This window comes from Cryptomeria japonica, chromosome 7 (assembly GCF_030272615.1).
Source record: "Cryptomeria japonica chromosome 7, Sugi_1.0, whole genome shotgun sequence".
Taxonomy (NCBI): domain Eukaryota; kingdom Viridiplantae; phylum Streptophyta; class Pinopsida; order Cupressales; family Cupressaceae; genus Cryptomeria; species Cryptomeria japonica.
The window spans coordinates 388,499,149-388,526,425 of NC_081411.1; the positions used below are offsets into that span (position 1 = coordinate 388,499,149).

Below are 27,277 nucleotides of genomic sequence, written 5' to 3' on the forward strand. Positions count from 1 at the left end.
TGCAATACAAAGCCACAAAGAGTAACCCCTCATAAATCCAATATTTTTATAATTTTTATTTATTCTTTGAATCATCATTTGATGCAAGAGAAAAAATATACTCAACTTTTTCAAAATCTATCAAGATTTGCAATTTAGATTTCACAATAAAAATTAACAAAAAAAACATCCCACAAATTCTAGAGCCATATAAGAGTCCTTATAGAGTGCTTTATATAATACAAGATTTGAAGAGTGTAACCACCCAAGATTTAAAAATTTCCATGGAAACATGAAAGAGACTAGTTATGAAAAAATAATTCTATTCTATCAAAAGATACAAATTATACACTTATGACTAAATTATAGTCAATTAGAATACAAAAGGAACCTCTTGGTTAGGGGCAAGGTACCTATAGTGAAGCATTCTAGTTTTTTGTCTTCCAAAATCTAAAGTGGATATTTCAAATCACTCTCAATTTTGTACAACTATTTACTTGTCAACTCCCCTACTTAAAAATTTTGGTTTCAAGCCCACATGGTCAAATATAATGTCACATTAACATGCTTTTTTGCTAAGGTGTCCAAAATGGTCCCTCAAAAAAGTAATACCCATCATTCTGTAGTAATTCATGTTTATTGGTGTGTTGATGTGGCATCACATAATTGGTTGTTTTTTTAGATTTACTAAAAAATTTTGGGGGATAAGTATCGACACACCATTTTTTGTGCTCCACTAAAGAGCTAATTGTGCCCAGCTAGCATCCCCACTATTGGATCCGCTCCATTTTAGGCTCATCTCTCCTATATGGATCAAGGTGAGACATAAAATTGCATAAGATTATGACAAGTGCCTTAATCTTATGATTTGAGATATAAAGTGATAACTATCTTGCATGTACTCTAATTAAACTTAAATAACTAGTGTGAATAGGACCTAAATGATGAACTAATTAAATAAAACATTGTGTTGACACTAACATTTGACAACTTTATTACAATTTTGTTCTCCACTATATGGATCAAGGTGAGACAAAAAATTGCATAAGATTATAACAAGTGTTTTAATTTTATGACTTGAAATATAAAGTGATAACTATCTTCTATGTACTCTAAGTAAACTTAAATAGCCAGTGTGAATACGACTTAAATGATGAACCCATCTAATAAAACATCGTGTTCACACTATCATTTGACAAGTTTAATACAATATTTTATTAAACTTATTTATATTTTCATAAGTACATTTTATTTGCAAAGAATAACATTATATTTTGTTTCATTTGAAATATGCAACGAATCATAAATGTTTATTTATTTGATATTGGTTAATGGGTAGTTGCATAGATTTTGGTAAATCAATAATATATGCAATACAAATTTAAAATAATTATTTTCGTGGTAGGTAGTTATTGACTCCAAAAATAATATTTATTAATAATGCAATATTTATACTATAATATGAATATGTTTTTAAAACTAGTAGAACATACTCAACTACTTAAGACCATCCCCTATCATCCATTAAAAAAAAAATTATTCTTAAAATTGTACAAATTATGAGTGAACTAAAATTGGCAAATATTCTTTTCATTGTAGAAAGCTAGGACCTTTTCAAAACCGCTTATTTAATAAGAAACTAAAAATGACAATAATATTAAAAATGGCCATCTAAGTGGGACCCATTTATTTTGGCTCCAAAAAGACAGTACGGATTGACTAACACACATGTTAGTCGCACGTTTTACACCGTTGATTTTGTAATTAACCGCTGCGATTGACTAACGTGTTAGTCGCACGTTTTACACCGTTGATTTTGTAATTAACCGCTGCGATTGACTAACATGTCACTAACACACTGTACGAAAAATCTGTTTTGGAGCTAGAATAGCCGCGGCTGTCTAAGTGTATGTTCTTGTCCGTTCAATTTATATTAATTCAGATTTGTGCAGCTTTCGAATATGTTGCGGTTGTTGGTTTGGCAGATATGTAGAATCTCTTCTGACTTGCATGCAAAGTGGAAGAAATTGGATAAATCCGGACACAACATGCAAGTCACGTTGATTCACTGTACAGCGGTCTCGTCTGCTTTAAGAGGGAGGACGTAGAAAGAGAAGGTAGATGGAATTTAAGGGAGAAGACGCAGAAAATGCGACTGTGAATGTAGATATCTGGTACGACAAAGTGATTGAGGAATTCGAGGCAATAACGAGGGATGCAGAGCGCGTGCAGCGAGAGACGCTGAAGAGGATTCTAGAGCGTAACGGTGTGACAGAATATTTGTGCAAATGGGGAGTAGATGGAACCACAGATCCCGAGGAGTATAAAGCACAAGTTCCTCTCGCCACTCACGCCGACCTCGAGCCTTACATTCTTCGGCTCAGCCGCGGAGATCAGTCCCCCCTTCTCACTACTCAGCCCATCTCTGTATTCTCATTGAGGTGCTTCTGCAATTCTTCTTTCTTTCTGTATAATTCCTTCTCTCTTTTCCGGATTGAAGTTCGAATTTGCATAGTTCCTCTTCTCTTTTCCGGATTGAAGTTCGAATTTGCATAATTCCTCTTCTCTTTTCCGAATTGAAGTTCAAATTTGTATAATTCCTTCTCTCTTTTCCGGATTGAAGTTAAAATTTGCATAGTTCCTCTTCTCTTTTCCGGATTGAAGTTCGAATTTGGATAGTTCCTCTTCTCTTTTCCGAATTGAAGTTCAAATTTGCATAATTCCTCTTATCTTTCAGCTCTGGGACTACCGACGGGAGGCCCAAGTTCGTACCCATAAATGATGAATTGCTCACAGGAATGGTGCAGACTTTTCGTATTTCTGCCGCCTATCGGACTCGGTATGTCGTCTTGATCCGCACTTTTGGTTACTGGTTTTCTATAATCTCTTTGCATAACTAGTACTGGCTCTGTTTTGGGAAACGCCTCTTATTGCTTCAAGAAGCAAATAAACACCATTTTCTCTGTCCAGTATTCTGATGCGCAGTTGACGATTTTCTTCATTTTTTTAATTTCGGATTATAATATGATTTCTATTTTCAATTGCAAGTCTTAAGAAAGTTATAAAATTGAATATTCTCCTCTTTTCTGTTACATTTCTGATTATAATTAAGTTTTCTTTTGTAGATTGGGGGTTATTTAAATTGTTTTAAATATCATTCATCCCATAGTCAAAGGTTAATTTTGGTTAATAGGAATATGATGAATTGTAAAATTATTATGATGTTTTGGTGTGGATGAAGTGTAAAATTATTATTGACTGTTTGACCATTGAATTACATGATGTTTAGATATAATATTAAATTGATTGTTAGAAGTTTAATAGAATTGTTGATTTATATATTCATTGTTTTTTACTATTTGTTTTGGTTCTCTATGCACTTGGATTTGGCAAGAGCAAACACTTTATTTTTTACTTCATAAAGGTCTAGGTCAAAAATTGTATTTAATTATAAATAAGCAAAATACAGCATCATATCTTAAAATATTATAAAATACTGCAACCCTTCTCCAGCCTAGATCAACCCCCTACAAAGTCTGACTCTAAATACAGATATGATTTCCAATATCAAAATATCTATCTAATACCTTTTTTAGGCAAAATGAAACATTTTTTTGTAAAATCTAAAAACAATTTTTTCTTTTTTCAGATTTTTAATTTTGGGACCAAATTTAAAATGGCAAGAGCAAGCACTTAGTCTTGAAGAAAAAGACACAAAAGTCATGAATGAATAAGTTGACATTTTTAGACCCTCTTGTTAGAGTAAGATAATCTCAGTTGTTCTACAATAGTAGATTGACAATAAAGAGGGGTAAAAATTTATTCAAAACAGAAAGAGAAATACAACAAAAGAAGGAACCGCCCAGCCAAGAGAACTACAAAGAGTTATCCAGATCAACAAGTTGATCCAGCAAATAAGACAACTCGGGAGATAATTGAGCCCTATTCTAATCTGTATCTAATAAATTTATTTTATTGACGATTTATATAGTATTTCTAAAAAAAATTATTTTTTTCAAAACAACTTACTTTGAAAGCAACTTCACCCCTAAAAGAAAAGAGAAATAACATATATTCAACAAAGAGATTTATGTTTGCCTAATCTTCCTCCGTTGTTCTGTTTGTTAGTTTTTGTTAGTTTACTGCTTTATTTTTATCAAAAACAAAGAGATTCATGTTTACTAAAAGAGGGGAGAAGTCAGAAAGGTAACCTATTTGTTGGATGAATTTGTTTTATTGAATATTTGTGTTGTATTTCTTAAATCTGCCATCATGAAAATTGATATGTACTCTTTTTTTCAAAACAGTTTTTTTTTTTTTTAAGAAATTTCACTTCTAAAAGAAAACAAGAAATAACATAAGAATAAACATAACAAAGAGAAATCTCTGATTTATTTAATGAAGAGAGAAGTGATAATTGTAATAGATTTGTTTTATTGATATAATGAAGAAATGAATGTGAAAGAAATCTGTCCGTTTAATCAATTTATCTTTTTATAATTTATATTACACTTTCTTAAATCCTTTGCCCAAAACTGTCACCATGCAAATTTATTTTTTGTTAAATCCTTTATCCAAAAATGTCACCATGTAATTTTTTAGGAAACCTGCAGTGCTTCAGGATAAATGGTCTGCAGTATGTCAAATAAACATTTTACCTGATCAGCCACGTTAGCATGACACACCCTCCAATATCATGAAAAGATCTTGTGACCTCTTACTTGCAACATGCTATTTTAACAAATGAATCTAGAACTTCCACCCTCTGTCGCCATGCAAATTCACTTATGCTGTTTTTTTTCTCATTCAACTGATGTATATAATTTTTTATTGTTTTTTCCTGGAAGCAACTTACCCTCTAAAAATAAAAACGGAAATAATGCAAATCTGAAAACAGGAAAAGGTATAAATTGCGCAAATTGCAATCCAGCCAAGCCCAGATAATTCATTGTTTACACTAACAATATCGATCAATCTCTAACAGATAACTACTGCAAACTGCAGCAAGAAAAGTTTCAGTGGGGTCATCTAGGCCTGTAATGCATTCATTCTTGAAAGAAGTTCATTCTATATAACGTCCTTTAAAATAATTTCGCATTCTATATGGAATTTGCATTGAAAAGACAATTTCTGCGAGATTCAACCCTGCTATTTTCATCCTTTAAATAAGAATATAAAGGGAACCCAAGTAATTTCTCATTTTAACTCTCGTTTTCCTATGAAAGCATCTCATTTAAGAATTTATTATCCATTCACTGTTATAATATTCTTTGTTCACTATCCAAAGTGCGAATTTCAGCTTCTTAATCTTACATATTTTGCGAGGCATTTAAATATTTTGTTTACCAAGTGTTCGATCATTAATCTTAAATCTAAATTCTCAGCCCAATGCATCCGAATTACAGTCGAAAAAACAGGGTCAGAAAAAGATTCTGTGTAATCTTATAGCAAATCTTTTTATGCCTTATTAAACCTCCACTCCATAAAAAATAATTCCTATAAACGCTTCCGTAAGACCACAGCCAATAAAACTGAAAATCTAAAAGAAAAAAAACCTCAATGACAGCTACAATCAGAAATCCAAAATTATCTAATCGTAACATCATGTTCCCATACTGCTGCTTAACTCTATTTTCTGCTTGAATTTAAGCAGTTAAGTGTTCTCATGCAACTTAAAAATTGTCAAAAAAGGGATAATTTGGAATCTTTCCTATTTTGGCGGAGCAGCTATAGTTTAGGAATTAGAAATAAGCTATGGAACCAAAAGGGGGGCTGGAACTAAGCAGTGGCTGCTTATTAACAAAAATGTCACATGGCTCCACAATTTTCTTTCCCTCTTTTTTTAAAGATTTTATTTCTTTTTCTTTCCAAATTTTAAGTGCACAAATTAGTATTAATGCTATTAATACAAATTTAAGATGTTTTGCTTAAAAATAAGCAGCAAAGATGAATATTCATGAGGTCAGCTGCTTCACAAATAATCCCTAAAAATATTGAGCAGCTGCTAGCCAAAATAAGCTAAGCAGCCACATGAGAACATGCCCTAAGTAAACTGATGAGAGTTGAAGGATCAGATTAAAGACACTCCTCATCATCTCGGAAAAAAAGCTAATATTTGTCTGCTTAATCAATGGCTGGACTGCACTCGTTACGTCAGGACAGAGTTAGTGGCCACAAACTTAATGATGCAAATCGGGACAATGTAGCAGCCATTGAACAATGTATAGGGCAGGGTTTTAGACAATATTCCCTCCTCTATTTGATTGAGTGTCAATGATAGTGCAAAGCTTGACACATTGGTCTATAGCCGGAAGGGTTTCAATAGAAAGCTTTTTGGCTTTGTGCTAATTATTTTCAGGTTATCTTAGTAGGAATACGGGGTAAATTGTATGCCTTCGCAACATATATTTTTGCGTACAGAGTTTTGGTTGATTATACTAGAGTTTTTTCTGGTAGTAGCTGCCTGTCAGGCAGAGGTCAGTGTCTTTAAATAAATTAAAAATTACAGTACAATTGTCTTATGATTTTTTAATTTTTTTAATAAATAGCAAAAGCTATCTATATCAGACATCTCGCAGACAAAATAAGTATTGTTTCCAAATATTTTACAGCACCATGTATAGAATCGTAGCCTTTACTAATAAATGAAAACCATTTGATGGGATTCAATATTGACAGAGGATAACATAAAAGAGTGGCTCTATTCCTGATGAGAGATGCAAATCACTACAGCATAATTTGCCTTCTTTTGTGGTTGCTAATCTGCCTAGACTACTCAGACACCCACATTTCTTTGGCATGTGTCGTTACAATACAAAAAAAGATGTAATTATTCTTAATGTTATTGTTGAATATTCCTTAGTTCCTTGCAATTTTAAGAAGGCGACAAAAATTACAGTTACACACTTTAGATTTGTGATACCTTTAAATTACATGATAAAACTGATTTAAGAAATGTTCTAGCAGTCTAAGTCATTGGCTTCTGACAGTAAGATTATCCCCCACACCATTAGCGTTAAGTCCAAAAAATCTCAAAGAAATGCTTATTTCTAATAGAATTTTGATTGCAAAGAGGTTGGAGGAACATGTACAAGAAGAAAGAATACAAAAATATTGTGATCTTGTTTTGAGATAAATCTATCAAACTCTTTCTTAATATTATCTATTAATATTTTTATATGACACACTTCTTTCTAGTCATGCTATTGTATAGGGGATAATGTGTGTAATGGTGTGTTCTTTTTATTCTAGTGTTGATGACTGCTTTTTTTTTACACACTTAAAAAATGTTTCTTCCAAGTCATTTTCTTTTTATACTATTATGAACTCTATTTTTTCTGTTAGAGTCAATATCATCATAGATTTCCCTCAAACATGGTTATCTGTATTAGAAAAGTTGATCATACTCATGATAGACTCGGTGAAACTCAAGTTAGTGTCCACATAAGCTCACCAGTCATCATCTAGGATCAATGATTTTGACCTTTTGGACCCTCTTTGAATTTGTTTGTCTCCAAATACTCCATTGGCAACTAATGACCATGGCACCCAATACCTCTTGCACCCTCACAAATTGTCTCAAAACAATTGTTTGATGTGAATCAAGTCTTAACAACTTAATGTTGCATAAAAAATAAATTAATATTATATTGCAATATAAATAAACATAACAAATTAAATTTAAAAAGTAAAATAAATAGAATTTATCTTCAATAATTTCATATTGCTTTTACCCACTTTATTTGAGTGTGAATTGCTTGCATTCAAATTAAAGAAATGTAAGATATATGATGTCCAAAAAAAATCTGCACGTATCTTTCCTCAACCAAAACACTAATTATAAAAATTTTACAAATAAATTTTACAACCTTATCTAATTGTATACTTTTGATCTATTTGTCATTTGATTAATTTCATTTGAGTGTATAATGCTCAATAAAGTGTGCTGTTAGTAGTAGTACAGTTATTTCTGAAGAAGATTTCATTTCTTCCCTCGTGGTTAAGTGCGACTGTATTATCAAGTAGGATTTAGAGCATTGATGTTTTTCATTTCATCATTGTGTCCCTAAAATTGTCTTGTTATATTTCAAGTGATGAGCTCAAGTTGTACACAGTAAAAGAATGGGTACTTCCATAACAGAGTCCCAAGCTCAAATTCCAGGAGACATGACCAAGTGTTAAAATTGGGTACAGTTCCCTCCAACCCCAGAGAAATAAAAAGTAATTTATTAAATAAAAAAGGAGGCTCTATTATCTCCTGCAGGGTATAAGAGTAAAGCAGAGTTGTATTGAATAATCTGTTCTTTGCTCATATCTTAGAATGATTAAAAAATTGATTAATCAGATGGTCAGCTTTCTAGTCAAAATTAAGAGTAAGAAATCTGACATCAAAAAAGATATTTTTCAATTCAACAAACTATTTAATCTCATGAACGTCATCAAAATTATTCATTCACGCCCTGCACCCCTGAGGACCTGAAGCCATATGTTTCTGCTTCTGTATTCTTTCTTTTCGGAGTAAGGAGAGGGAAATAAGTGTTGGACGCTGGTTTTGTTCACACCAGTGCCATATTATCCAGGGCTTAAAGCATAATTTGCAGCTACTGTGACTTTCATCTTTGGTTGAATGCTAGAAAGCTATATAGCTCAAACAGTGGGTTGCTTGTTTTTTCTTTAATTGATTTACAAATATGGTAAGCAATCTGATCTCTAGCAGTCTACTAGTTATTTACAGCCATATTTTTCCTTCAAATGAGCATGCAAAATTGAAATGAAACAAAATAATTAATAAATCCAAGAGATTAAGTCAATGGGACCTGAAAATACAAGACATTCTAATAAAATTATTGACCCAACCCATTACCTTTATCAATCTGCAGATTATTTCCAATCAGACCTGGGGGAAGAGTTTTTGAACTTATATATGGTAGCAAACAAATTCGCACTGAAGGGGGCTTTGTAGCTTGCACTGTGATTTCACATATATTTAGTAGTGAACGTTATAAGATGTTTAGAGAGAGATGCCAGGTTTCTCCATGCAGTCCAGATGAGGTTGTATTTGGGAATGATCCTCAACAATCCTTGTATTGCCATCTCCTATGTGCACTGCTATATTCAAATGAAGTGCAATATTTTCGATCAATATTTTCGTACTCCATTGTGGATGCTCTCCGGACACTCGAGCAAGTCTGGCAAGAACTTTGTTCTGATATCAAGGAAGGGAAACTTAGTGAACGAATCACAGTGCCTTCTATGAGGGCAGCTGTTTCCAAATTGCTTAAATCAAATCCAGATTTGGCAGATGTAATCTACGAAAAATGTAAAGACATGGAGAATTGGCAGGGAGTTATCCCACGGCTTTGGCCTAGTGCCAAGTATATTCACTGTGTCACAACAGGTTCCATGGAGCCATACCTAGGGAAATTGAGACATTATGCAGGCGATCTACCATTGATGAGTGGAGATTACGGTGCCACTGAAGGTGGCATTGCTGCCAATATACAGCCCACAATCCCACCAGAGAATGCAACTTTCACAATGGTACCCAACATTGCATATTTTGAATTCATTCCACTCCATCAGCATCTTGAAGACTGGAAAATGTTTCAGAATGTAGCCAATGCCCACCATACTGAAGCTGCACCTGTGGGTCTGACAGAAGTGAAAGTTGGGCAGGATTATGAGGTGGTTATCACAACATTTGGTGGTGCGTTCCAACCTTTTTTCTATTTGTGGTTTGACTTTTCTATTTGTCTCAGAAAATTCAGTTTTGTTAACAAAAATACACTGAAATCTAGTTCATATTGTTCATTACTATTTTTGTTTTTTTTGGGTTTCAACATGAGTTTACATTTTTATTTTTTTTAAAATTTATCACATTTTATGATCCATAAGATTATAGATTATGAAAACTTGATATCTTTAATCTAGATTGCTTCTAAGAGAGAATCCCTCTTTAATGGCTTTCAATGAATACAGGACTTTACAGGTACAGACTCGGTGATATTGTCAGAGTGACTGGATTTTACAATTGTACTCCACAATTGTCATACATGGGCCGAAAGAACCTTCTTCTTACATTAAACATTGACAAGATCACAGAAAAAGATCTGCAAATAGCTGTTGAGAAGGTTACCAGACTACTCAGGGAAGAAAATGTGGAGCTGGTTGACTTCACAAGCTATGCAGACATGTCAATTGAACCAGGCCATTATGTAATCTTTTGGGAGCTCAGTGAAAAAATAGAAGGAAGTGTTATAACTAGATGTTGTTCAATAATGGACGAGTCTTTAATTGATCCGGGCTATTCTGGTTCTAGGAAAGCCAAGACCATTGGACCACTTGAAATCCGTATCGTGGAAAAGGGTGCATTCCGAAAGATTTTAGATCACTACTTGAATCTTGGAACAGCAGCGAGCCAGTTCAAAACTCCCCGTTGCGTCAATTCTCACCAGGCTTTGTTTGACATTCTCAACAATTGTGTAATCCAAACACATTTTAGCACCTACCTCTCTTAATTTGGAACAGGGTGCGAAAGTACTGCCAGCAGTGGCCTCCTCATATTCACAAATCGTGTTATATTCTTATTGTTCTGCACGGAGTTTTGGGATGTGTTAGCTCCACGATGTTGTGAAAACTTTCTTCTGCTGTACAGGTGTTTGTATCATGAGTTACAAGACAGGCCTGGAATTTGATGGTTCGAGAACAGTTTATTAAATCAGAAGTAATATAAAATAAAGTAGAAGAATTTCAATATTGACGAGGTCAAAATAGTTTACGGGATAGTAGATCTTCTATTTTTTATTTTTTCATTATGAAGTGCTGATCTTATACAATTTAGTGTTATAATGAATTCTTCCATTTTCTCCATTCAATATTTGTTGAATAAATCTTGAAAAAAAGTCATTGTTAAATTATTATGTAGCTAATCTTGATGTCATTATACACTTTGCAGCTTAATATAATGCTTTTCAGTTTCCACAGCTACTGCTATGTACAAAATAGAAATATTCATTAGTTCTTTGCAAGTTTGTGAAGGCGACAAAAATTATATTTACTACAGATTTGTAATACTTCCAAATTACCTGATAAAACTGATTTTGCAGAATGCTCTAGCAGTCTAAATCGTTGGCTTCTGACAGTAAGATTTACCCCCACATTATTGTTACCGTTGAGTCCAAAAATTCTCATAAAAAAATGTTATTTTTGATAGAATTTTGATTGTAAAAGGTTGGAGGAACATGCACAAATGTGCATCTCTCTTATATTGTACAAATACTATGATTTCGATTTAGATAAACCTATTAAACTCTTTCTTAACATTTCGATTTAGATAAATCTATCAAACTCTTTCTTAACATTATCTATCGCTATTTCTATATGGTGCACTTCTTCCTAACAAAGAAGTATCTCCATGTTATAATATTTGGGGATAATGCATATACAAGATGTAGTGGTTTGTTCATCTTGTTTTAGTGGTGATGAATGATTTTTATCACTCTAAAAAAATGTTTCTTTGGAGTCATTTTTTTGGTACTATTATAACTTTATTTTTTCTATTATAGAATCAATGTCATCATAGATTTCCCCCAAACATGATTGATCTGTATTATAAAACTTGATCATACTCATGATAGGCTTTGACCTTCTGGGCCCTCTTTGAATACTCCATTGATAGTTAATGATCATGATATCCAATGCCTCTTGTACCTTCACAAATTGTCTCAAAACAAGCATTTGTGATGCAAATCAGATCTCAACAATCTAATGCTATATAAAAAATAAATTAATAACATATTAAAATATAAGTCTCTTTGTTTTTAATAAACTTTTATCATTTTTTGAAAAAAATAAAAAATAAATAAACATGACATAAATTAAATTTAAAAAATTGCTTTCACCCACTTTATTTTATTTGAGCGTCAGTTGCTTGCATCATCAAAATAAGGGAATGTACGGTATTCAAAAAAATGTGGACTTATCTTTCTTCAACATAAATACCTATTGCCTTGAATATTTTTGCATTATACATAATAATTTAGACAACATTTTCCAGACCCACAATGAAAATTTTAGATCCTAGATCTATCCCTTTTGATCTATTTGTCATTTGATTAATTTCATTTGAGTATATAATGCTCAATAAAGTGTATTGTTAGTGCCACTGTTATCAATTAGGATTTAGAGCATTGATGTTTTTCATTTCATCATTGTGTCCCTAAAATTTTCTTGTTATATTTCAAGCGATAAGCTAAGTAGTATACAGTAAAATTATGGGTACTTCCATAACTGAGTCCCAAGCTCAAATTCTAGGAGACATGACCAAGTGTTGAAATTGGGTACACTTCCTTCCCACCCCAGAAAAACATGGAAATTACCAAATCAAAAAGGAGGCTCTATCATCTCCTGTAGGCTATAAGAGTAAAGCAGATTTGTATTGAATACTCTGTTCTTTGGTCATGTCTTTAACTGTTTAAAAAATTGAAGTTATTATAGGATTAATTAGATAGTCAGCTTATATTTTTTAATTCTATAGACATGCATGGGCATCATTCATTCGTTCATGCTCGCTCTGCACACCTGAAACCACATATTTTTGCTTTTGGTTATTTAACTTCTGTATTCTCTCTTTGGAGAAGTAAGGAGAGGGGAAGAATTGTTGAAACTGGTTGTAGTCACACCACTATCATTTTAGCTAGGGCCTAAAACATAATTTGCAGCGATTGTGACTGCCGTCTTGGTTGAATGTTAGAATGCTACATAGTTCAAACAGTGGGTTGCTTGTTTTTTCTTTAATTGATTTACAAATATGGTAAGCAATCTGATCTCTAGCAGTCTGTTGCTTACAGCCATATTTTTCCAAAACTGAAGTGAAACAAAATGATATAAATGCCAATCCAAGAGATTAAGTCAATGGGACCTGAAAATACAAGATATTCTAATAAAAATATTAATCCATTACCTTTATCAATCTGCAGATCATTTCCAATCAGACCTGGGGGAAGAGTTTTTGAACTTATATATGGTAGCAAACAAATTCATGAACAGTCACCCCTGGTTGCTAAATTTTTTTTTTTAATTCACAAGTATCAATTTAATTGACCAAGCTTCTTGTTTGATCTTAGAAGTGTTGACTATATAATTTATTCAATCACCATAGTGGTGACAACTTTGTACCACCACTTATGCATGCACTCAAAGGTGGTAAGCTCTTGAGGTCAGGACCTCCCATTAGACCTAGACCTAAGCTTCAAGGGTTCATTCCTGATGACCCTGCCTACGTATGTCTTCGAGGGAAGTCAGAGGCTTCATAGTTCGCCCGAAAAGTTTAGAGGGAGTTCATCCACTCCTCTCTTATGAGATCTTTGATCTCTCTTTAAACTAGGTCTATTTATTAAAAAATTGTCCAACAATAATAAAGAAATATCTAATTGTGTTCAAATAGAGTACATACATACACAATTACATCAGGGTCGTACCCTTCTGAATTTTCCAATTCCATAAAGAGTGATTCAAGCACACTTCCCATTAACACATGATGACTAGCTCGTACACCTCACACACATGATGACTAGCTCTGGCTTATGTCACATATACAAAGTGACTAGCTCTAACCCATGTCCCATATTCATAGGGACTAGCTCCAAAATACATCTCTCGTAGTTAGTGACTAGCTTCAATAGGCATCACATACCTAGTGACTTGCATTTACACAGTGAGGAACCGAGATAACCTTAACAACTAGCTACCACTTGCCTATAGTGCATCCCATATTTAAAAGAAATGTTGGCGCATTGCGCACTACACCGTGGTACACATTCTTTTGTCTAATCTTTTGCACCAACAAGCAAGTGGGAACAAGGTTCGATGTATCTCATACTACACCAAGTGTCTATCCTTGTCCTAACAAAGCCTAGTATATCATTTCCACATCAAGATATGCCCAAAATTATACAATGAGATTGATCTAGTTTTTACCCACCTATTCTTCATTAGAAATTCTCTTCCATGCAATTCATCGGACGACTAAGCAATAAGGATATCCATCGTCAGCATGTAACTAGCCCCTAGGCCTACATGCTCCTAGCGGAATCTGCCCAATACCCTAGATCAACGTGGGCTATCCCTCACCTGTATGCAACTAGCGGCAACCATCCGCTAACTAGGGGGTACAACTGACAGTCTACTGACATAGTACACTCCTCGACTACTTTCAATCTTAAGTATATAAGCTTCTCTTATGTCGGCCATAGGATTTCCTTTAGTGATCACCTTAGATAGAGAGGACTAGTCTACGTGCCTGAGGAATACAATCCTCTACCTATGCCCTCGTAGGGTCCGAACTCTATTTGTTTCCATAAAAGTCAGCGCCTATACTTGGCTTAACACTCTAATTGGAAGAGAGGTTCTGAATTTAGAATAAGTAGATCATAATCAAGATAGGTCTAGGAGTATATACATAAAGTCTTACTAGTCTAGAATTAAATGACACATCCACAAAAGATCACTTTGATCCAACATAGGATTGTCTCTACTCAGTAGATAAATGTGTTGGCTTTGGCATGTTTGTCATTGATGTCAATAAGTGTTCTTGCAAACCATGATATGTAAATGACAATATATGAGTTTGTTGTTGATATTACAAGTAAAGCAAAGACATGAATATAACACTTCATTTTGGTTCATGCAAGTGTAAGTTCTATTTGTGTCTGAGACAAGAAAGTGTATTGTGGATATCCTCTTTTGACAGTATCAATACTCAATCATTGGTAAAGAACTGATGCAGGAGCATCCCCGGTTCATAGCAATCTTGCACCAACCAAAAACATTTTCTTTTTGTTTGCTTTATGTTTGCAGTTTTAGCTTTTCTTTCTGTGTGTCTCGGTTTTGGCTCGCTGGATCCTGTGGAGTTCGATTCTACTTGAAGACTTGATCATCTTTTTTATTTCCAGACCACATCGCATTTGTTTCATTTCCAGCAAGATTTCGCTATCGGTTTCCTTGACAGCGTCCTGTTACCAGTTGACAGTTTCTTGTTACCGGTTGCCTGGACCTATTTTGGTGATCTATCGGAACCTCTTCTGAAGCATGCGGAGCCTTGGGCATTGATTCCAATGTTCCTTGGCATGTGACCGACCTTTTCCCGCAATCTACACTTCATCCTTTGGATTTTCCAAAGGAATCTCTTGGCAGAGGCCGACCTTGTTAATTTTACACATTAGGTCTTGTTCTTCGGGTTTTGATCCCGTTTTGGGCTGACCGGATCCTTTGGATCATATATATAATTGTAATTGCATATTAGAATGAATGAATCGAAAAATCAAGTAGCTAGAATGTGTGTAGAAGATAGATCTTAAGATTCAAGGTCCCAGTTGTGACCTATTATGTATGTTCTACCAGGCATGTGAGTCGGTTATGCTGTAACCCAATTGTTACCAGTTCGTTGTAATCAATTTTCATGTTATAAATCAATCTGTTTTGCATTGCCTCCATAATATCTTTGTGTTTCTATTGTGTTTACTCTTGTTGATCGGTCCAGATTGATCTCTTTGAGGTCCCTCCTAACCGGTGACTGCTTAAAGTGGTATCAGAGCAAAGTTTCATTCTGGAGGTTGCGTGTCCTAATTTTTTTGTTGTAGCGTGGCGGATTGCGGATCTGACCTACAGCTGCAGAGGGCCGGCGTGAACAATGGCGTGAAGAGGAGCTAGGAATGGTGGAGCATGTGGGAATGCAGATCCTGCTGTGATGGAGATGTTGCGAGGTATAGCAGCCCGGTTGGAAGCCGTGGAGACAGCCCAGAGAAGAGGCCGACATATTGAAGATGTAAGTGAATATGAGGGAGAAGAAGCCCCGACAGAATAAGTAAACCCACTGGCGGTTGATCCAGGTGAGGAAAGGATTTTGAGGGTTTTGAGTAGGGCGAATACTAAACCTTATTTTACCCCACCGGAATATCATGGGAAGTTGGATTTGGATGAATTGATGGATTGGATCTCAGAGATGGAAAAATATAAGAGAGGAAGGTGAAATATGCCTGCACCTGCTTGAAAGGTCATGCGTCTCTTTGGTGGGAGCATTTGCAATTTGATATAGAAGAGGTAAAGAGAAGATTAAGACATAGGATCGGATGATTGCTTAGTTGAAGTCAAAGTTTATGCCAATCGATTATCAAGTGAATCTGTTCCGGAAGTTGCAAAATTTGAGATAGAAGGAATCTAGTGTGAAGGAATACACGGAAGCATTTTACAATTTGAACATCAAATCCGGACATGTTGATGATGAAGTTGAACAAGTTGCAAGATATTTGAATGGATTGCGGATGTCTATACAATCAAAGGGCCGAAAAAAGGAGAATCCTCATCTCAAGATGCACAAAAGGATGTTTCCAAGGAACCAGCATTGTAGGAGTCGGGAAAAGAACAAGAAGAGGGAGAAATACCACTGGAAGAAGAAATGCAAGATGCGGGAGAATCACTTCCTCCGCTAGTTACTACCATTTTTGCAACAACACAAGTTCCTGCTTCAACTTAGGTAGTCATTCATTCTATTGAGTGATTCAGATGAAGAGGATGAGGACTGGGATGATGAAGGCTTAGATGTTGAAGAAGATGATGAAGAATTTGTAACTTTGTCAAGCCTTCCAAGTTTCGATGATGTACCCACGTCTATGATTGAATCTTCAATCTTATACTTTACTAAAGCAATGGCACATATGTCTCAAGAGCAACAGACAGTAACGCTTCCTTCAGGTGTTGTTACTGCAGAGGCTTCGACACTTGTTTCTACCATTATCACTACAACGGCTCCGCTATTGGTTTCTACCACTATAGCAGTAGCATCTTCTTCTAAATTTCCTAATGTTGTTGATACAACTTCCCTTGTGCTAGTATCCCAGGCTGCTATAACTTCAAGGCAGGCTACAATACAAGTATCTGCGACTACGCAAACTGATACCACAACTCCAACAACAGAATAAAATCTTCCTCCATGGTTGGATATTGTGGCACCCAAAAGAAAGAAGAAGGTAATCTCACCAGATGATTTTGATTTTGATCAATTAGGACCTGTCAAGCAGAAAGTCACCAAGAAGCCCAAGACTATGTCCAGAATCTTGGTTGATCGAGTATGAAAAAGGAAATACACTGAGATCTTGGTGTCATCTTTAGATAAGGACAAGGACAACATTAAACCTGTGAATTATACTATGCAGACTGTATAACTTGGTGTAGACACATGATAGTGTTAAGAAAGACTCTCAAACTACTTTCAACTCTCTCATGTGTAGATTTGATCAGGAAAGGGATGAGAAAAATGAATGGAAGCAGAAATGTGAATAGATGACTAGCGTTCTTCATAAAATAACGCAGTCATCACAAGAGGTGCAACTAATAGTTTCTTCAGTCGACACAGAAGCACTCAAAAAAGTAGAGAGACTAGGTACAAGGGGCAGAGTAATGGAAGAATGGATCGACTGCTTGAAATCAAAGGGACACATCTCATTGATTTTGCAATCAAGCTTTTGATAGATTTTGAAAATGCTCAAGTACAGGTTCAGGATGTACAATCTCTACTATCCCAAGAAATCATAGAACTTGAGAAATATTTAGGGCTTTGAGATAAAATGAGAGAGTACATAGTAGACATCCTTGTTGATAACAATGTAGTATTGACTCAGGGCGAGTACATCCAAACTCGATCAATATTGGCACACAAGGATGATCTAATGAAAATACTAGTAAAGGACGACATGAATCAGGACAAGAAAGCATGCACTAATGTAATCACAAATGTTTCATCGGGAATATCATAATTGCCTTTGTTGGTATTATGGATGTGTTGCATTAATTTTGTCATTGATGTCAACACTTATCCTTCTAGAGATATTTGGTTATGCTAAACCAGCACATTGTGTTCACCGGCATGTTTAGTGACTTATGCACAGTCATCGGTATATTGTTCACCGGTAGGTTATATTGTTCACTGGCACTAAGGATGACTTGTTATTATCTGGAGATCACTTGGTTATGTCGAAGACATGGTTTGGATACTTGGTTTTGGTATTTTGGTTAATGGTCTAATCGGATTGACATATTTATTGTTACCGGCAAATTGGTCTAGGTTATGGATCAGTATGCATTATCTATTCCAGATCAGCACGACACGTTATGGAGATGATTTATTAATTGGATATTGTTGTAAATGTATTAAGCCAACATGATGCATCGCATCTTGACTTGTTTGTAATTGATTTTATTGTAATATTCTTAGTGAGCCGACCTACACATTTGGTCTTAGGTTTTGGTATATATGTAAGATCTCTTTGTGAGATAAAGAGAAGTAGAGAAGTAACGGTATATGGTATGGCATTGTATCATGGTACGTGCGAATATTGAAGATCATATGAGTAGACCATAGAGAAGGTTCAAGGATGGTTTGAAGGTGATTATCAAAGCTTAACCAGTACTGAATCCAGCATTGGAGATGCTACTTTGAGCAGTACATTATCATTGGATTTAACCATCCAATTGTAGTCAGTGTGACTCCTATTTTGTGATTGAGCAGTGAGCTCTAGGCGGTTGGCCTTTCTGCATGTGCAGACCCCATTTGTATACACATACTATCTGCAGTAGTATCATCTGATTGTGGGTAAGGTTTCCCACCGTGGTTTTCCCCCTTATAGGGTTTCCACGTACAAATCTCTGTGTTATGTGTTGTGGATGTTGTTTCTCTTTCTGTGTTATGCATTAAGCTTCACCACTATTAATATTAATTACTAATCTGTCAACCGGCATTAAGTTTGGTTTACCGGTATTATGCATCAAGTTTGATTAAGTTGTATTTGGGTTGAAATTAATAGACAACTGATTCACCCTCCCCCCTCTTAGTTGCCTCCCGGGTCCTAACAGCCTTGCCAATTATTTGATACAGAACAAAAAGTTTTACCCAATGAGACTGTCAAACAAGAATTCCTCACCATGATCGACCAGTTGGTAGATGATCAATTTTCTCTAGCGTCATTTGATAAGTTGATTGAAATCCAAATCAAATTAGATGATCTTGCATTAGTTTTGAAGAAAGTGAAAAGGATTTATGTGTAAGTTGGAGATTCCATATCTCATTTTCATGCCATTTCCAATGCGACTTCAGGGCCAGACAGATCTAAATGCAAGATACGCTAGCAAGGTTCGAGGAATTCTAGAAAAACAATGAGGGGGTAAAATAAAGAATAAAGTGTCATTGACACTATGTAGTTTTCATGTAGTTGCATTCTTTCTTACTGCAAATTTTTTTGCAGTTGCATTTTTATTTTATGCAGTAGTTGTAGTCAAGTGGGACTTTGCAGTTGAATTAGTCAACGATGCCCACATTTTTCTCAACTCCTTTTCTATAAAAGGAGGAACCTTATTTGTAAATATTTATCTTTTATGTGCTAAGCAAAAAGTCTGTCGAATTGTTGCCTCAACTAAGACTTTGAGCTTTTTGTTGTGAAGATTCAATCAAGCAAATAAAGAGAGCAATTCCTTTTGATTCCAAACTTTGTGTTCAGACAAAGATTGTTTATACGAGTGAATGTTCCTATGTTCATTGCTTATATAAGTTCTTTAATTCCTTGATATTAGTGGTTTTTTTGTTCATGTGATTAAGGGAGCACCTAAATTGTGGCAAATAGACTTTGAGCTATTTTCATATTTAGGAATTAGTATTGTGATACAAGGATTAGGTTATAGGTTTTGTACTATTGTTGGTTGCTTTAGATTATCGAAATTTTCATACATATATCTTGAATACTTTGAGCTACAAGCTGTATTAGTTATAATTGTAATTGATTTGGAAGTTAGATAGTAATCCTATAAGACTTTGTGCTTACGCGGTTTTCGAGATAATTTAGTCATTGTATGCAAGTTTCTTTAGTTGATTAATTTGTAAGAAGTTTCATCAAGTAAGGGGATATATGTGAATTCTGAAAAAAGAGAATTATATTCCTTAAGCTTACCCCCAAATTTAATTTCAAAGTTGGTGAAATGCCCAAATTCTACCAAGGAACCTCCCCTTGATGAGAGGAGAGACTTTGTCTCAACATAGCTGTGTGTAAAATACATATTTTTTCATTGGTACGCTAGTAACAAAATATTCACCCAACACAGAGTTAACATTCTCCGAAGTAAAATAATTCAAAGTAGATTGCAATGACCCTAGGGTAGGGCTAATAATAGAAAGATCCACCCAATTACTGCCAGCCTAGTAGTCAACCACCTTCAGCCCAAAGGAAGCAACACAAGCATCTCTAGAATCTCCAATCACAGGGTCAAAGCCCAGTGGAGTTTTACCAATCCAGCAATCATCCCAAAAGAGAATGCTCCGACCATTCCCTAGCTTCCAGCAGGTCCCACTGAGAGCAACATACCTGACCTTAATGATATTATTCCAAAGATGAGATCTCGCAAGGAGATGAGGAGATTTAAGGAAGTCCCGATAATTCTAAATATTAGAAAGATACTTATTGTGCCATGGGGTGTTCCATTCCCGCCTACAACCATAAGTTCTCCAAACTTGTCTAGCAAGGAGAACAGAGTTAAGAGATTTGATGCTCCTAAGCCCCAACCCACCTTGTTTCCTTGGTCTACAAACATTCTCCCATGCCACCAGAGGGATTCTATTCTAATCCTCCACTCCCGACCACAAAAATCTTCTTTGAATTTTCTCAATCACCTCAACATACTTTGAAGGAATTTTGAATAGACTAAGGGCATACACAAGTAGATTCTGAAGAGTGGACTTCACAAGTTGGACTTTCCCAGTCCGACTTAAAAGTGCACCCTTCCATCCAACCAACTTCATGTTAAAACGATCAATCAAAGAATGACTTGTGTACTGTTATTAAGGTCGAATGCTTAAGATTATTCTATGCATAGGTCTAGAAGACAATTTAACATTTAACGGCTAAGTACCTTTTTGGTCGAAAGGTTTTGTAATTGCTTCTTCACAATACCAACAGTGACATCTTTCTTGTGTCGAGATTGTATTTGATCCAAAAAAGATAAGACTAAAAAATGTAGAAAGTAGGTGTGAGAACATAATAATATGATTTAAGAATTACAATAAATGACTGTTTTTTGAAGCTGAACGTTTTTTTTTTAAAAATAACTGTTGCAGAAATGAATGACGAAATTCTGAGTAGTTCAAGAGAATGTGAAAGTGGTGGATCAATGAATATGATATGAAGGAAGTAATTTGCACATGTTATCATTGTCGATGTTGCATATAAAATGTTATTTACAAGAGCAGTGGGGTTTTAATTCTAATAGAGAGTGAGGGTTTGATTATGACAATGAGTGAGGTTTTCTCCTTGGTTACAGTCAAACATTGTATATTCTAATTTTTGATTGAGTGTAGAAATAGTCATGAAGATGATAAAAAAACAATAATTGAAAAGTATTCTTGAAGAGGAGTTTGTCATTGTGAAAGATTGCAAAACAAAGATCAGAATTTTTGAGATAGTTTGAATTTGAATGGCTTGAAGAGTTGTAATATGTCAGATGTTTTGTATGGAAACATAGTAATCCTCTAAGATGAGCATTTTAAAAAATGTGTAAGGAGTGGGTTCTTCCTCACTTTGGAGTTGGTGCTCCTAAAATTGCAAGGGGTTGGTGCTCCTAGGATAGATGTTTTGAATTTAGCCAGTGAAGCTTGGAGGTGGTGCTCCTAAATTGTAACCAATGTATTTTTCCAGGGAGGCCTAATATAAAACTTATTCATAGTGGTTTTTCACCATTAGGGGTTTTCCACTCAAATGTTGGTGTCATGGTGTTGAACTTGTGTTTTTGAATCTCTTGATTGTTTCATTAAATGTTATTGATAATGTCCTATGATCTACTGCAAATGTTAATATCTTTGTGTTAATTTTTTTATTGATTAAGAGTCTATTTGATTATATTGATTATTGATTCAACCCCCCTCAAAGTGATCCCATTATTCCAACAAAACAAACTGAACAAAAGGACCCTATCCTTTTAGTTTATCAACTCATCACTTAAAAAGATAAAATATATTAAATATAAGTTATAAGTCTTTCTTAACTCTTTCATAATCTTCTAATGCCTATTCAACCTCATTTGAAGCCTACTAAAGAGGAAAGGTCAGCAAGTTAGGAACAACCCCAAACCTTGGAGTTATTCCCCCTAGACCCTACCCCTATGGACTTGAGGTCACGTGGGCATCCTTCACCCAAGGGCCGCCTACATTCCTGCTTCCAAATAGGTCAAAGTTGCATGTAGTTATCCTTATAAGCTCTCTATCAAGGACACCTACACATAGATTCCATATGTTTATCATTTTGATTTAGAGCTAGGCTTATTACTCAAGACAAAGTTACCTTGGCTCACACAACCCATAGGAAATTAGTTCCATTTAAAATTCTTATATTATGTTCAATATAGAGTTCTTACGCTTAAGGGGTCAGTCAATGTCTTGTGGTCATATAAAAGTCTTTACTCCAATATCTAATATCATTCCAAAATTATAAAGCATATCTTATTATTTTACTAAACAAGGGGGTTAAAATGACATTAAAGAATAATTCACTATTTTCATTGCAGTGGATTTACTCAAATGGTCCAAAGTTATAGGCATTTTGATATCTTCTCCACTTAACGCTACATCTAATATTTCTTATATCACAAGTGTCTGAAATATCATAGATCTTATGACATAAGTTTATCCTAATCGTAGCCATGATTCCTACACAAAAATATCATCATCCAAAACAACCATAATATCCTTCCTTAGTTCTAATGGTAGTTTTCTTATCAAGATGGTGGTAATCAAGAGGTCAATAAACCCATGTAATCTTAATATCAAAATTATGCAAAAATAATGCAAGGGTCTCTATTAGGTTCCTAGTTGGGTCCCACTTTAGTATGGTTCGATAGTATTGTGTATCACAATAATATATGACACTCATCCTAACCAAAGAGCATAAAATCCTTCTGAACCTTGAAATACATCTATCAATCTTTACAAACTTGCATTAAGAATGATCAATATTTGAATCCTATAGCACTAAGACAATGAGCAATATCAATCTTCATGTAAAGGTATACACCTCACAATATTAGGGGTAACAATGCTCTAGCTATAAACCTGCTTAAGCATGATTGATACCTAAGACATCCTTATGATAATGGCAATATCATATTTGTCAAATCATCTTCATAACAAGATCAAACCCAATGATAATAATAATATCCTCATCATTTAATTTCATTTATCCCTTGGTTCAACTTCATATTCATGTTTTAGTATATTTTCTTGATTATATAATATTCACACTATCCACTTATATTTGATTATGATCTTCATGATCAGTAATACTTGATATTAGAAAATAATAAAAATGTTACTTGTAGTAATGAACTTCTTAACCCAACCTCAACTACACCACTACATTAAAAGATAGTTTCCTTATTTAAATCAAGTGATATTCTAGTGCAAATATATAGATTTGGTTATATTAATGAGATCCTTATCAATTGTTTCATAACATGTACTTGATACAATTACTAAATATAGGGAGCTCATGTTTAAAACTTATCCAATAGTCTTGTACTTTAGACTTAATGAATAAAACCTCACATCATATACTATGGTCATAGTCTTCAATTTAATTATCTTCAAGATAAGTACACCACATAAACTGAGTGCATTATCCAACTATAGGAAGAAATACGATGTTAGTTATAAACTTGTTTAGTCCCAATAGATATCCAAGTTATGCTCAAGATAGTGGGAATAATGTATACGAGGGATCATCCTAATGAAGATCTACTCGATAAATTTGGTAAGGATCATCATCACAAGGATCATATGAGCTTCCAAAAATAGAGATCAACATGCTTCCCTTAATACAAACCCTTTCTATGACAATCTAGTTGCTATATTACAAATTATACACTAAGATGTTTTCAACATGCCATATAGTCTACAACAAAATAATACCAAATTTACAAACATAATAGTAGCCTCCTTATTACCATCTTAAATAGACATGCAATGAGCATTTACCACACAACTAAAAATCAATAATTATATGATCGACATATTTAGCTTATTCAAAATTATGGAAGGTCTCTTATGTGGGCAATACCTACGCTTAGACATGACATCTAGGTTGCTGACAAAATTTCATTAAGAAAGCAATTAACAAATGGGAGAAAATATATAATGCATCATTGAGACAAATCCAAACTGAATAGATCCATTCCTTTCTTTTTCGAAAAATGAATAAATTAAAATTAAGTACTCTCTTTAGAAAAGTGAAGCATTGGTGAACGAATACTCATCTCATGATGAAGATAATTCCGATGCAGGTGCAGAAATCTTCCACCTATACTTCCAAACATTTCTAAAGCCTTTTCTTGCTTACTATTTCTTCATATATGTCTGTTTGGCTAGTTGCAATGTCTTCCACTCACCTGGTAGGCCACTTCTCCTTCCCTTTCTCTTTGTTTTCACCTCTTCTCTCATGTTGCATGGTCTTTACCTCTCCAAAATAGCGCGCAATTTTCCCCTTCTTCACCGTAACCTTAATCCTCCTCACGTCCAAGCTTCCTCCTCCTTCCTTTGGATATCCCTCTCTTCCATTCATGTACCCTTCATCCACATTTGTATAGCTCTTCTCCCTCGTGCTGTGTCTTTCTTTCTTCTCCATCCAACATTTTCCTTAACCTTTTCATGAGCTCACACAGGCTACCTTTCCATCGCAAGTAGGGAGTTCACAAACAGCAACTATGGTTTGGCTTTTTATGCCTACCAATCGCCTTTGCTAGAAAGTTTCTAAGCCTTGCTAACAAATCAGCTTTGTAATCCCAACATACTTGGGAAATACATGTCCTATCTATCATGTCCTATAATAGAAAGTTTCTTTTCCCAATCTATCATGCCCTATCTACGATTCCATAATCACCTTTCTATCTGCTTGGGAAATCACCAATGACCCATTTGTCTCTAAATCCAACCTCCTCCTCTTCTGCGTAGCCTTCAGATCGTCCCCTCTCCTTCCCTCCACACTCTATATTCTTCCTTCTCAAGTCGTTTTTCTGCATTCCCCCTTTCATCCAGACTTGTATCCCTTATTGTGGAGGGTTCGTGGAATTCTTAAGAGCTGTAACACCCTCTTTTCTTTTCCAAAAGATCTGTCATATGGAATAACGTGAAATACATGAACACCATGCCTCATTAATGATTGGCCATCCCCTACATATGTGCACCCCTCTCCTCATAACTACCAGTCATCTCCTAATGTAATATCTTCCTCTATTTTGACTAATATCTATGTGCTTAGATGGACAACCATACCTCTTAAAGACAATGCTAGCTTGCATCGTATACGTGTGGTCTCTCATTTCATTAAATTTGCATTTATTTTGTTTAGTTTATTCCACCATCGTGCACCATGTACGTATGGTCTCCCATTTCATTAAATTTGCATTTATTTTGTTTAGTTTATTCCACCATCGTCCACCATGTAGGGTTGACGTACGCGGGGATGTGAAATTTGTAGCTTGCACTGTGATTTGACATATATTTAGTAGTGAACGTTATAAGATGTTTAGGGAGAGATGCCAGGTTTTTCCTTGCAGTCCAGATGAGATTGTATTTGGGAATGATCCTCAACAATCCTTGTATTGCCATCTCCTATGTGCACTGCTATATTCAAATGAAGTGCAATATTTTCGATCCATTCCATAGTGGCTGCTCTTCGGACACTCGAGCAAGTCTGGCAAGAACTTTGTTCTGATATCAAGGAAGGGAAACTTAGTGAACGAATCATAGTGCCTTCTATGAGGGTAGCTGTTTCAAAATTATTTAAACCAAATCTAGACTTGGCAGATGTCGTCTACGAAAAATGTAAAGACATGGAGAATTGGCATGGAATTACCCCACGGCTTTGGCCCAGTGCCAAGTATATTCATTGTGTCACAACAGGTTCCATGGAGCCATACCAAAGGAAATTGAGACATTATGCAGGCAATCTACCATCGATGAGTGGAGATTACGGTGCCACTGAAGGTGGCATTGCTGCCAATATACATCCCACAACCCCACCAGAGAATGCAACTTTCACAGTGGTACCCAACATTGCATATTTTGAATTCATTCCACTCCACCAGCAGCTTGAAGACTGGAAAATGTTTCAGACTGTAGCTAATGCCCACCATACTGAAGCTGCACTTCTGGGTCTGACAGAAGTGATTAAAGTTGGGCAGGATTATGAGGTGGTTATCACAACATTTGGTGGTGCGTTCCACCCTTTTTTCTGTTTGTGGTTTGACTTTTCTATTTGTCTCAGAAAATTCAGCTTTGTTAACAAAAATACATTTAAATCTAGTTCATATTGTTCATTATTATTTTTTTATTTTTTGGGGGGTTTCAACATGAGATTACATAAAAAAAAAATATCACATTTTATGATCCATAAGATTGTAGATTATCAAAACTTGATATCATTAATCAAGATTGCTTTTTAAGAGAGAATCCCTCCTTAATGGCTTTCAATGAATACAGGACTTTACAGGTACAGACTCGGTGATATTGTCAGAGTGACTGGATTTTACAATTGTCATACATGGGCCGAAAGAACCTTCTTCTTACATTAAACATTGACAAGATCACAGAAAAAGATCTGCAAATAGCTGTTGAGAAGGTTACCAGACTACTCAGGGAAGAAAATGTGGAGCTGGTTGACTTCACAAGCTATGCAAATATGTCAACTGAACAAGGCCACTATGTAATCTTTTGGGGGCTCAGTGAAAAAATAGAAGGAAGTGTTATAACTAGATGTTGTTCAATAATGGACGAGTCTTTAATTGATCCGGGCTATGCAGGTTCTAGGAAAGCCAAGACCATTGGACCACTTGAAATTCGTATTGTGGAAAAGGGTTCATTTGGAAAGATTTTGGATCACTACTTGAACCTTGGAGCAACACCGAGTCAGTTCAAAAACTCCACGCTTTGTCAATTCTCGCTAAGCCTTGTTTGCAGACATTTTCAACAATTGTGTAATCCAAACACATTTCAGCACATACCTCTCTTAATTTGGAACAGGGTGCAAAAGTACTACCAGCAGTGGACTCCTCATATTCACAAATCATATTTCCTTTTTACTGTTCTGCACAAGGTTTTGGGCTGTGTTGGCTCCAAGATGTTGTGGAGGCTTTCTTCTGATGTACAGGTGTTCGTATCATGAGGTACAAGACAGGCCTGGTATTCGATGGTCTGTGCACAGTTTATTAGATCAGA

General features: G+C 35.1%; 1 protein-coding gene and 1 pseudogene across 1 annotated transcript; both read left to right on the forward strand.

Moving 5' to 3' along the window:
* Positions 1 to 1,932: 1,932 nt before the first annotated feature.
* LOC131041896 (jasmonoyl--L-amino acid synthetase JAR4) lies at positions 1,933 to 10,734 on the forward strand. Its single transcript, XM_057975127.2, has 4 exons — positions 1,933 to 2,420; positions 2,717 to 2,818; positions 8,859 to 9,685; positions 9,958 to 10,734. The coding sequence occupies exons 1-4, from the start codon at positions 2,101 to 2,103 to the stop codon at positions 10,494 to 10,496; spliced, it is 1,788 nt and encodes a 595-aa protein (XP_057831110.1). The 5' UTR covers positions 1,933 to 2,100; the 3' UTR covers positions 10,497 to 10,734.
* Positions 10,735 to 25,582: 14,848 nt separating this feature from the next.
* LOC131041989 (jasmonoyl--L-amino acid synthetase GH3.5-like) lies at positions 25,583 to 27,006 on the forward strand (annotated as a pseudogene).
* The last annotated feature ends 271 nt before the right edge of the window (positions 27,007 to 27,277 follow it).

Excerpts from the sequence above, each read along its gene's own strand:
- LOC131041896 (XM_057975127.2), top strand. The coding sequence starts at position 2,101 with ATGGAATTTAAGGGAGAAGACGCAGAAAATGCGACTGTGAATGTAGAT. Across the intron at positions 2,421-2,716 it reads ATCTCTGTATTCTCATTGAG|CTCTGGGACTACCGACGGGA; the intron begins GTGCTTCTGCAA and ends CTTATCTTTCAG. Across the intron at positions 2,819-8,858 it reads TCTGCCGCCTATCGGACTCG|ATTATTTCCAATCAGACCTG; the intron begins GTATGTCGTCTT and ends ATCAATCTGCAG.